The sequence below is a fragment of the Coregonus lavaretus genome (assembly GCF_964263955.1).
Source record: "Coregonus lavaretus genome assembly, chromosome: 14".
In the NCBI taxonomy this organism is placed as follows: Eukaryota; Metazoa; Chordata; class Actinopteri; order Salmoniformes; family Salmonidae; genus Coregonus; species Coregonus lavaretus.
The window spans coordinates 48431805-48444343 of NC_140001.1; the positions used below are offsets into that span (position 1 = coordinate 48431805).

General features: G+C 41.6%; 1 protein-coding gene across 1 annotated transcript in view; it reads left to right on the forward strand.

Moving 5' to 3' along the window:
• Positions 1–1042, forward strand: part of qsox2 (quiescin Q6 sulfhydryl oxidase 2) — a 44508-nt gene extending 43466 nt beyond the window's left edge. Inside the window, exon 12 of the mRNA XM_084176604.1 lies at positions 66–1042. Within this exon, the coding sequence (XP_084032730.1) occupies positions 66–571 (506 nt within the window). The 3' untranslated portion in view covers positions 572–1042. The remainder of the gene's footprint in view (positions 1–65) is intronic.
• The last annotated feature ends 11497 nt before the right edge of the window (positions 1043–12539 follow it).

The following is a 12539-nucleotide window of genomic DNA, read 5'->3' on the forward strand; positions in this document are numbered from 1 at the left end:
AATGGGCCAACAATAACTTGACCCTGTGTTATTCCTATGTTATTCACCCTCTGTCCTCTCTGTAGGGACAATGAGTGAAGACCCTCACTTCCCCAAGACCCAGTGGCCCAGCCCGGACCTCTGCCCCACCTGCCACGAGGAGCAGGATGGCATCCACGTGTGGAACGAAGACAAGGTGCTTATGTTCCTCAAGCAGCACTACGGGGCCGCCAACATCTCCCCCAAACACATGTACAGCAGTCAGCCTGAGCCAAACCAGGAGGCCCTCGGAGCTCCTGACAACAAGCCCATTAAAGCCACACAGGAAAAGACAGTGGCCCCTGAGAGCTCCCTACTCCATGCCAACCATGTCAAGCAGAGTGACGTGGAGGGAGCAGGGCAGGCGGGCACAGGGGCCCACAAGGAGACCAGGCCGGGGGTGAGCTTCCTGGGTCTAGGCTTCTCCAGTGTGGACATGAGTCTGTGCGTGGTGCTCTACGCTTTCTCCTGTGTCTTTCTCATGGTCATGTTCTTCTTTTTCCGTGTCCGCTCCAAAAGGTGGAAGATCCGCTACAATCGTCCACATGTGTAGCAGTCCACTGGTCCAGGTCTGCACATTTGCAGAGGTCATAGAGAACTGACTGAGCAAAGAGTTTTGGGGGGGAATTGAGTTTTCCTTTTTAAATGTAGATTAGAAGGTCACATTTTTTTATTTATTTGTTTATGTTTTGTATAATATTTGCTGTGAAGAAACAGTCTCCAGATGAAGTATTTTACAATAGAGACAGGTTGAAACAGTTTTAGTCCCATATCAGAACCCCATAACATTGTCATGGGGAAGGGACTTGACTGTACACTTTTCATGCCCAATACAATGTTTCTAAGCTATGATGGTAAGGAAAAATATTTTAGGATAAAACCATGAAAGTCCAATTACTCAAATGTTTTTTTTTTAAATTATTTTTGTATCTTTCTATGGAATTCAACGGTATTGGTCATGTTTTGATGGACTAAGGTGAACCTCTGGAATATTTGTATTGACCACTACTAAAATCTTAGTGTGAATTTATGATTTCAGCCTGAATTTATTATTTTCCAGACGTATCAAGTCGATCACTTATTACAACCTATTAATGTCAGTCCATAACCATGACAAAGAGAGGAGCAAGTACAGCCTTATTTTACCCAAGTGCTTGTTGTCTAAATACTTGGTGTACATTTGAAGTCCTCTGTATTCACTGAACTGTGTCCCAGACCCTAGGTGGCCTTAATGTGATTTCATCATTCATTCTAGTCAAGATAGTATGTGGTATAATACACTATATATACAAAAGTATGTGGACACCCCTTCAAATTAGTGGATTCGGCTATTTCAGCCACACTCGTTGCTGACAGGTGTATAAAATCAAGCACACAGCCATGCAATCTCCATAGATTGGTAGTGGAATGGCCTTACTGAAGAGCTCAGTGACTTTCAACGTGGCACCGTCATAGGATGCCACCTTTCCAACAAGTAATTTCATCACATTTCTGCCCTGCTAGAGCTGCCCCGGTCAACTGTAAGTGCTGTTATTGTGAAGTGGAAACGTCTAGGAGCAACAATGGCTCAGCCGCAAAGTGGTAGGCCACACAAGCTCACAGAACAGGACCGCTGAGTGCTGAAGCGCGTAGTGCGTAAAAATCGTCTGTCCTCTGTTGCAACACTCACTACCGAGTTCCAAACTGCCTCTGGAAGCAACGTCAACACAATAACTGTTTGTCGGGAGCTTAATGAAATGGGTTTCCATGGCCGAGCAGCCGCACAAAAGCTTAAGATCACAATGCCAAGCATCGGCTGGAGTTTTGTAAAGCTCGCCGCCATTGGACTCTGGAGCAGTGGAAATGCGTTCTCTGGAGTGATGAATCACGCTTCACCATCTGGCAGTCCGACGGACAAATCTGGGTTTGGCGGATGCCAGGAGAACACTACCTCCCCCAATGCATAGTGCCAACTGTAAAGTTTGGAGGAGGAGGAATAGTGGTCTAGGGCTGTTCTTCATGGTTCGGGCTAGGCCCCTTAGTTCCAGTAAAGGGAAATCTTAACGCTACAGCATACAGTGACATTCTAGATGATTCTGTGGTTCCAACTTTGTGGCATAAGTTTGGGGAAGGCCCTTTCCTGTTTCAGCATGACAATGCCCCCGTGCACAAAGCGAGGTCCATACAGAAATGGTTTGTCGAGATCAGTGTGGAAGAACTTGACTGGCCTGCACAGAGCCCTGACCTCAACCCAATCGAACACCTTTGGGATGAATTGGAAAGCTGACTGCGAGCCTGGACTAATCGCCCAACATCAGGGCCCGACCTCATTAATGCTCTTGTGGCTAAATGGAAGCAAGTCCCAACATCTAGTGGAAAGCCTTCCCAGAAGAGTGGAGATGGTCAGAGTGCATTACACACACCAAACTGACACCCAATCTTACTCAAATGTATTTGTGTTAATATCAGATGATCTGATGGTTTATCTGCCCGTACATTATTGTTCATTGCCTTTGAAAAGCTTATTTCTTTACTTAAAATGGATTTATTTGATGCATTCAATAGAAACATTGGATAGAAACTTGTCCGATAGATTTGGTGACATGATTGAGTAAATAGCATTTGCTAATTGAGTCACACATTTGCGAATCTGTATTCTGGTTTTATGAAATGTTGTTTGTTCCTCTGTGTTTATTCATACAATATCTGAACTCCGTCAAATCTTTCAGCTACCTGCAATGTTACTGTAATTTGAGACAAAATGTCTATACTGCATGTGATATGCAGGTACAGTGGGGAAAAAAAGTATTTAGTCAGCCACCAATTGTGCAAGTTATCCCACTTAAAAAGATGAGAGAGGCCTGTAATTTTCATCATAGGTACACGTCAACTATGACAGACAAAATGAGAAAAAAAAATCCAGAAAATCACATTGTAGGATTTTTAATGAATTTATTTGCAAATTATGGTGGAAAATAAGTATTTGGTCAATAACAAAAGTTTCTCAATACTTTGTTATATACCCTTTGTTGGCAATGACACAGGTCAAACATTTTCTGTAAGTCTTCACAAGGTTTTCACACACTGTTGCTGGTATTTTGGCCCATTCCTCCATGCAGATCTCCTCTAGAGCAGTGATGTTTTGGGGCTGTTGCTGGGCAACACAGACTTTCAACTCCCTCCAAAGATTTTCTATGGGGTTGAGATCAGGAGACTGGCTAGGCCACTCCAGGACCTTGAAATGCTTCTTACGAAGCCACTCCTTCATTGCCCGGGCGGTGTGTTTGGGATCATTGTCATGCTGAAAGACCCAGCCACGTTTCATCTTCAATGCCCTTGCTGATGGAAGGAGGTTTTCACTCAAAATCTCACGATACATGGCCCCATTCATTCGTTCCTTTACACAGATCAGTCGTCCTGGTCCCTTTGCAGAAAAACAGCCCCAAAGCATGATGTTTCCACCCCCATACTTCACAGTAGGTATGGTGTTCTTTGGATGCAACTCAGCATTCTTTGTCCTCCAAACACGACGAGTTGAGTTTTTACCAAAAAGTTATATTTTGGTTTCATCTGACCATATGACATTCTCCCAATCCTCTTCTGGATCATCCAAATGCACTCTAGCAAACTTCAGACAGGCCTGGACATGTACTGGCTTAAGCAGGCGGACACGTCTTGCACTGCAGGATTTGAGTCCCTGGCGGCGTAGTGTGTTACTGATGGTAGGCTTTGTTACTTTGGTCCCAGCTCTCTGCAGGTCATTCACTAGGTCCCCCCGTGTGGTTCTGGGATTTTTGCTCACCGTTCTTGTGATCATTTTGACCCTACGGGGTGAGATCTTGCGTGGAGCCCCAGATCGAGGGAGATTATCAGTGGTCTTGTATGTCTTCCATTTCCTAATAATTGCTCCCACAGTTGATTTCTTCAAACCAAGCTGCTTACCTATTGCAGATTCAGTCTTCCCAGCCTGGTGCAGGTCTACAATTTTGTTTCTGGTGTCCTTTGTCAGCTCTTTGGTCTTGGCCATAGTGGAGTTTGGAGTGTGACTGTTTGAGGTTGTGGACAGGTGTCTTTTATACTGATAACAAGTTCAAACAGATGCCATTAATACAGGTAACGAGTGGAGGACAGAGGAGCCTCTTAAAGAAGAAGTTACAGGTCTGTGAGAGCCAGAAATCTTGCTTGTTTGTAGGTGACCAAATACTTATTTTCCACCATAATTTGCAAATAAATTCATAAAAAATCCTACAATGTGATTTTCTGGAGAAAAAAATTCTCAATTTGTCTTTCATAGTTGACGTGTACCTATGATGAAAATTACAGGCCTCTCTCATCTTTTTAAGTGGGAGAACTTGCACAAATAGTGGCTGACTAAATACTTATTTTCCCCACTGTATGAATGGAAGCACTTACTGTAGCCCTAAACTAAGTTAGAGTTAGTGCTTCTTAAAATAGAATGCTCTACAATATTGTGAATAGAACAGATATGTTTTGTTCCAGGTGCTGGTCCTTGATAATGTTTTTGTTTTTGCCAAAAGTAATTTTATTGGAACTTTGAATTCACAGTAGATTGTATGTGTAAATTGACTATTCCCTGAGCAATTCTGTGAAATACATAATATTATGCCACATAAACATAGACAAAGCTTACTGACTTGCAACTCAATTCATTGTACAATTTGCTACAAAATGTAACTAGTTCAGGTTGTCGCCAGGATCTGATGGAACTGGAAAATACAACTTTTGAATTATGTAAATAGGTGTTAATGTTGCTTGTTACTTCTAGTGTGCGTTATCGCTATGTGGAGAAAACTCATTTAAATGGGTCACAAAGTCTTGTGTCACTGCTGCTTCATTGTTGAAAAGGTGATGGACAAGTTGCACAAACCGTTTTGGCACATACTACTTTGGAGCTGCTGGAAAATATTGATTTAATTTGTCTTTTTATTTTTACTCTACTGATGTACATTTAATTAATATTTCTTACTATTTCATTTATTTTTGTTCTCACAGTGCATTCTAATTTTTTCATTTATTTTCAAGTTGATAATAGATCATTTGAAATTGTAATTTGTTTGAAAAATAAAAATGTTGCCATTATAATAACATCTGAAACTCTAGTGATACTGGCCCTACCACTGTTAAGTATAATGTAACACAGGGTAAATATTCACATATTCAGGACCAACCCAGATTGAGAATGGTTAGTGCTATCCGGGATCCTTGGGACGTCCCTACCCTAACAATAACATTTTTATTCAATGGGTTGACATCCGAGTTGGGACGTCCCTGGATCCTGTTTAGACTTTTCCGTTTGAGAAGAGGTTGTTGTCCAGAAAGCAGCAGGCATTTAGGCCTACCTGCAAACAACCACAACGAGGGTGGAGTGTTCCAGAAAGCCAGCTAACTTTGATAAACCGTCAAATTAACTCTTGATTTTCTGATTTAAGCTAAACCTAAATATGCATTGTTGTTTGTTGAGTCAATTATACCATGCCAATTTCAAGTATATTTCTCGAAAATAAGTTATTTAAGATGATGTGGTACAGTTCACTGGCCAACTCATTGATCCTACATCCTGGAACAGCCCCAAGGCGATAGCTGTTGTGTTCATCTTTACCTTATTCCCTATTTGAGTTATTACAAATATTTATTTTTATATGTATGATTTACTTTGAGTGTGTACATTTTCTGTGTAAAAACAAATGTCCTTTTGAGTATATTGCGTTTTATTTCATTGTGTACAATAGTCGTGGTCAATAGTTTTGAGAATGACACAAGTATTGGTCTTCACAAAGTTTGCTGCTTCTATGTTATGATATATTTTTGTCAGGTGTTACTATGGTATACTGAAGTATAAATACAAGCATTCCATAAGTGTCAAAGGTTTTTATTGACAATTACATTAAGTTTATGCAAAGAGTCAATATTTGCAGTGTTGACCCTTCTTTTTCAAGACCTCTGCAATCTGCCCTGGCATGCTGTCAATTAACTTCTGGGCCACATCCTGACTGATGGCAGCCCATTCTTGCATAATCAATGCTTGGAGTTTGTCAGAATTTGTGGGTTTTGTTTGTCCACCCGCCTCTTGAGGATCGACCACAAGTTCTCAATGGGATTAAGGTCTGGGGAATTTCCTGGCCATGGACCCAACATTTCAATGTTTTGTTCCCCGAGCCACTTAGTTATGACTTTTGCCTTATGGCAAGGTGCTCCATCATGCTGGAAAAGGCATTGGTCGTCACCAAACTGTTCTTGGATGGTTGGGAGAAGTTGCTCTCGAAGGATGTGTTGGTACCATTCTTTATTCATTGCTGTGTTCTTAGGCAAAATTGTGAGTGAGCCCACTCCCTTGGCTGAGACGCAACCCCACACATGAATCGTATCAGGATGCTTTACTGTTGGCATGACAAAGGACTGATGGTAGCGCTCACCTTGTCTTCTCCGGACAAGGTGTTTTCCGGATGCCCCAAACAATCGGAAAGGGGATTCATCAGAGAAAATGACTTTACCCCAGTCCAGTACAGCAGTCCAATCCCTGTACCTTTTGCAGAATATCAGTCTGTCACTGATGTTTTTCCTGGAGATAAGTGGCTTCTTTGCTGCCCTTCTTGACACCAGGCCATCCTCCAAAAGTCTTCGCCTCACTGTGCGTGCAGATTCACTCACACCTGCCTGCTGCCATTCCTGAGCAAGCTCTGCACTGGCGGTGCCCCGATCCCGCAGCTGAATCAACTTTAGGAGACGGTCCTGGCGCTTGCTGGACTTTCTTGGGCGCCCTGACGCCTTATTCACAACAATTGAACCTCTCTCATTTGAAGTTCTTGATGATCCGATAAATGGTTGATTTAGGTGGAATCTTACTAGCAGCAATATCCTTCCCTGTGAAGCCCTTTTTGTGCAAAGCAATGATGACGGCACGTTTCCTTGCAGGTAACCATGGTTAACAGAGGAAGAACAATGATTTCAAGCACCACCCTCCTTTTAAAGCTTCCAGTTTGTTATTCTAACTCAATCAGCATGACAGAGTGATCTCCAGCCTGGTCCTCGTCAACACTCTCACCTGTGTTAACGAGATAATCACTGACATGATGGCAGGGCTGAAATGCAGTGGAAATGTTTTTTTGGGGGATTAAGTTCATTTTCATGGCAAAGAGGGATTTTGCAATTAATTGCAATTCATCTGATCACTCTTCATGACATTCTGGAGTATATGCAAATTGCCATCATAAAAACTGAGGCAGCAGACTTTGTGAAAGTTAGTATTTGTGTCATTCTCAACTTTTGACCATGACTTTACAGTGATATTAGGAGATTGAGAATGACTGTTGCCCGACTAATATTGCCTCACACTTACCCTACAGAATGTCGGATGCAATTCTTTTAATTTTTTATGTTTAAGTCAAGGCAGCGCGAGTGCAGTTTAATCTATCTTCAATGTCAGATAGGCCGTGATCAGTTACTGTACAATGAAATGCTGAAAAATAGAACGCGGTGGCGGCAAAAAAACGTGAAAGAAAATATTTTAATGCTCAGGATCTTTAATATTGTAGCAACCTTGATAGGCACCTTACAATCTATCACAGATGTATTGGTTACAGTTGCCTCACCATCTCCTGGTTAATTTTTGTTTACCTTCTTTGGTAACACTTTACAATAAGGTTCCATTTGTAAAGGGTGTTATTAACAGTTAATATTTTGTAAATGCATTATAAATGGTTATTTTGTCAAAATAGTGCAATAACTGGTCAGTGTTTGCCCGCCTTGTCATTTGTCCATATCCGATTGGCCTGTGTTACCTGGAACTTGCCTGCCAAGGAAGTCGTCTCCATCTGGTTCTGCTCCTCAATCCTGTAGTGAAGTACACGGAGAACAGCGGCATGCTGCTAAGCGGACAGGATTGACTGCGAGAGGTTCGGAGCAGATTAACATAAAGAATAGTTTCGCTGCACTGGTGGCTGATTACCTGTGCCTTCATCGCTGGGATTGCCTGTGTCTGCGACTGCAATGCTGAATCCAACTACACTGACTCCAGCAGCGGCTTTGTCGTTGAGTTCGGCTCCTTTCCCTCTCTCTGGATCTGACGGTGCACTGCCTGCTGTGGGAGGTCTGGACCTATCACCGGGAGCAGCAGGCGTACGCTATCCTGCTTCTCGTGGGCCCGTGAAAGGTTCAACGGATTGTGTTGGGGTTGGAATGGGTGGATTTCTCCATTCCCTTCTCTGGTCGTTGTATTGGGCAGCTCAATGGTGAGACATTTCTCAGTCCCTGGAGCAAAAATGTTGTGCTATCCAGGAGCACGAGTACAGGACATCAATAAGCTGCTCCTAAACATTTTAAACCAGCATCAGGAAATGTTGTCTATCAGAGTTAATGTGGGATTCAAAGACATTATGAAGGGCAGCTCAAAACAGCTGAAGATGGATTTTGGAGAACTGATTGGGTCACTGCTTGACACCAACAAACGCCCAATAATATCTGGCCCTCGGTCCTCCCTAAATCGTGGCATTGAACGTTTCAGCAGGCTTTTCGCCCTCCATAACTGGAAATGAGACTATTGCAGGTCTGTGGGTGTATTTATTGACAATTTTGATACCTTCTGGAAACAAAGCTCGTGTTATTGTTCGTGGATCCTTTCACAGCATTATAAGGCTGCATTGAGACAATGACTTATCAATGACCCAAGCCCATCTCAGTTAATCCCTACCATTGTGTCGCTGAGTTGTCATAATGCCTCAGCAAATGTACATTTTCCCAGGGGTGTTGGAAGACACAATGTAATCTAATGTATGTCCCTCTTACTGCTCTGTATGCAGTAATCATATGCCTATGAACCAGAGTTGTACTGTTGGCACTGAGGTGGTGTGCCCTAGTAGGAAGTGCACTGTGTGCAGCTCACCCTGCACTAACAATAAAAAACATGAGCATGTCTACTTCTGCTAAGCTTCCCAATAAAGCAATGAAAACAATCAAGCATCCCAGAAAAATGCTATAAATAGCCCACGTTAACATAAGAAACAAGGTGAATGAAATCAATAAATTGCTAGTAACAGATTATATTTATATTTTGACAATCTCTGAAACTCACTTAGATAATACCTTTGATGACACAGTGGTAGCAATACATGGTTATAACATAGACAGAAATGCCAAAGGTGGAGGTGTTGCCGTTTTATATAAAATCAAATTTTATTTGCCACATGCACCGAATACAACAGGTGTAGACATTACCGTGAAATGCTTACTTACAGCCCTTAACCAACAATGCATTTATTTCTTAATAAAAAGTTAAATAAAACAACAACAACAAAAAAGTGTTGAGGAAAAAAAGAGTAGAAGTAAAATAAAGTAACAGTAGGGAGTCTATATACAGGGGGGTACCGGTGCAGAGTCAATGTGCGGGGGCACCGGCTAGCTGAGTTAGTTGAGGTAATATGTACATGTGGGTAGAGTTAAAGTGACTATGCATAAATAATTAACAGTGTAGCAGCAGCGTAAAAAGATGGGGTGAGGGTGCAAATAGTCCAGGTGGCCATGATTAGCTGTTCAAGAGTCTTATGGCTTGGGGGTAGAAGCTGATGAGAAGCCTTTTGGACCTAGATTTGGCGCTCCGGTACCGCTTGCCGTGCGGTAGCAGAGAGAACAGTCTATGACTAGGATGGCTCGAGTCTTTGACAATTTTGAGGGCCTTCCCCCATTTTTAAATTCCTCATCAATCCAAGGGGATTTAACAGTTTTCAGTCATGTTCTTAATGGGTGCATGGTTATTAGTAACTTGGATAAGCAATTTCATAAATGGTGTCAAGTGCAGCGTCTGGTTGCTTCTCATTACACATCACAGACCAACAAATATTCTTTACATCAACAACATAGGAATCACTACAAAACATATTGTATCACTACATCCGATGGATTTGGATAAAGCTTAAATAACCACATTCCTGTAAAGCTTAAAGATGATCTCATGTTAATTACTGTTGAAGTAATATGGCTACAGGTTCATCTGCCTCACCATTGTGGTGGGAAGCTGCTATAGACCAAGTGCTAACAGGCAGTATCTGGATAACGTGTGAAATGCTTGATAATGTATGTGATATCACCAGAGAGGTTTTCTGGGTGATTTAAATATTAACTGGCTTTCATCAGCCTGCCCCCTCAAGAGAAAGCTTCAAACTGTGACTATTGCCTGCAACCTGGTTCAGGTTATCAGTCAACCTACCAGGGTAGTTACAAACAGCACAGGAATGAAATCATCAACATGTATTGATTACATCTTTACTAATGCTGCAGAAATTTGCTTTAAAGCTTTATCCAAATCCATCGGATGTAGTGATCACAATATAGTAGCCATATCTAGGAAAATCAAAGTTCCAAAGGCTGGGCCTAATATAGTGTATAACAGGTAATACAATATGTTTTGTATTGATTCCTATGTTGTTGATGTAAATAATATTTGTTGGTCTGTGGTGTGTATTGAGGAGCAACCAGACGCTGCACTTGACACCATTTATGAAATTGCTTATCCAAGTTACTAATAAGCATGCACCCATTAAGAAAATGACTGAAAACTGTTAAATCCCCTTGGATTGATGAGGAATTTTAAAATGGTATGGTTGAGAGGGATTAGGCAAAAGGAATGGCAAATAAGTTTGGCTGCACAACCGATTGGCAAATGTACTGCAAATTGAGAAATCATGTGACTAAACTGAATTAAAAGATGAAGAAACTACACTATGAAACAACGATAAATGACAAAGAATGATAATAAAAAGCTTTGGAGCACCTTAAATTAAAATTTGGGCAAAAAGGCAAATTCAGCTCCATCATTCATTGAATCAGATGGCTCATTCTTCACAAAACCCACTGATATTGCCAACTACTTTAATGATTTTTTCATTGGCAAGATTAGCAAATTTAGGCATGACATGCCAGCAACAAATGCTGACACTACACATCCAAGTATAACTGATCAAATTTGAAATTCGTAAAGTGATTGTGAAAGAAGTGAAAAAATTGTCTATCAACAATGACAAGTCACCGGGGTCTGACAACTTGGATGGAAAATTACTGAGGATAATAGTGGACGATATTTCCACTCCAATTTGCCATTTCTTCAATTTAAGCCTACTAGAAAGTATTTGCCATCAGGCCTGGAGGGAAGCAAAAGTCATTCCGCTACCCAAGAATAGGAAAGCCCCCTTTACTGGCTCAAATAGCTGACCAATCAGCCTGTTACCAACCCTTAGTAAACTTTTGGAAAAAATTATGTTTGATCAGATACAATGCTATTTTACAGTAAACAAATTGACAACAGACTTTCGTCACGCTTATGGGGAAGGACATTCAACAAGCACAGCACGTACACAAATGACTGATTGAGAGAAATTGATGATAAAAATATTGTGGGAGCTGTTTTGTTAAACTTCAGTGCGGCTTTTGACATTATCATAGTCTGCTGATGGAAAAACTTGTGTTATGGCTTTACACCCCATGCTATATTGTGGATAAAGAGTTACCTGTCTAACAGTACACAGAGGGTGTTCTTTAATGGAAGCCTCTTCAACATAATCCAGGTAGAATCACGAATTCCCCAGGGCAGCTGTCTAGGCCACTTACTTTTTTAAATCTTTACTAACGACATGCCTTGAGTAAAGCCAGTGTGGCTATGTACGCGGATGACTCAACACTATACACGTCACTACAGTGAGTGAAATGACTGCAAAACTTAACAAAGAGCAGCAGTTAGTTTCAGAATTGGTGGCAAGGAATAAGTTAGTCCTAAATATTTCCAAAACAAAAAGCATTGTATTTGGGACAAATCATTCACTAAACCAAAATCTTGTAATAAATCATGTGGAAATTGAGCAAGTTGAGGTGACATGGTCATGGTCAAAACATGTTGAAACAACAGTAGCTAAGATGGGGAGAAGTCTGTCCATAATAAAGCGCACTCTGCGTTTTTAACAACACTATCAACAAGGCAGGTCCTACAGGCTCTAGTTTTGTCGCACCTGGACTACTGTTCAGTCGTGTGGCCAGGTGCCACAAAGAAGGACCTCGGAAAATTACAATTGGCTCAGAACAGGGCAACACGGCTGGCCCTTAAATGTACACGGAGAGCTAACATTAATAAAATGCATTTAAATCTCTCATGGCTCAAATTGGAGGAGAGATTGAATTCATCATTACTTGTTTTTATAAGTGTTGACATGCTGAATGCACCGAGGTGTCTGTTTAAACTACTAGCACACAGCTCGGACACCCATGCATACCCCACAAGACATGCCACCAAAGGTCTCTTCACAATCCCCAAGTCAAGAACAGACTATGGGAGGCGCACAGTACTACATAGAGCCATGGCAACATGGAACTCTATTCCACATCAGGTAACTGATGCAAGCGGTAGAGTCGGATTAAAAAAACAGATAAAAATACACATTATGGAACAGCGGGTACTGTGAAGAGACACACACAGTACACATAAGACATAAACTCTACACACACGTGCACATGGAAATGGCGTGGTGGCCTGAGGGAAAACA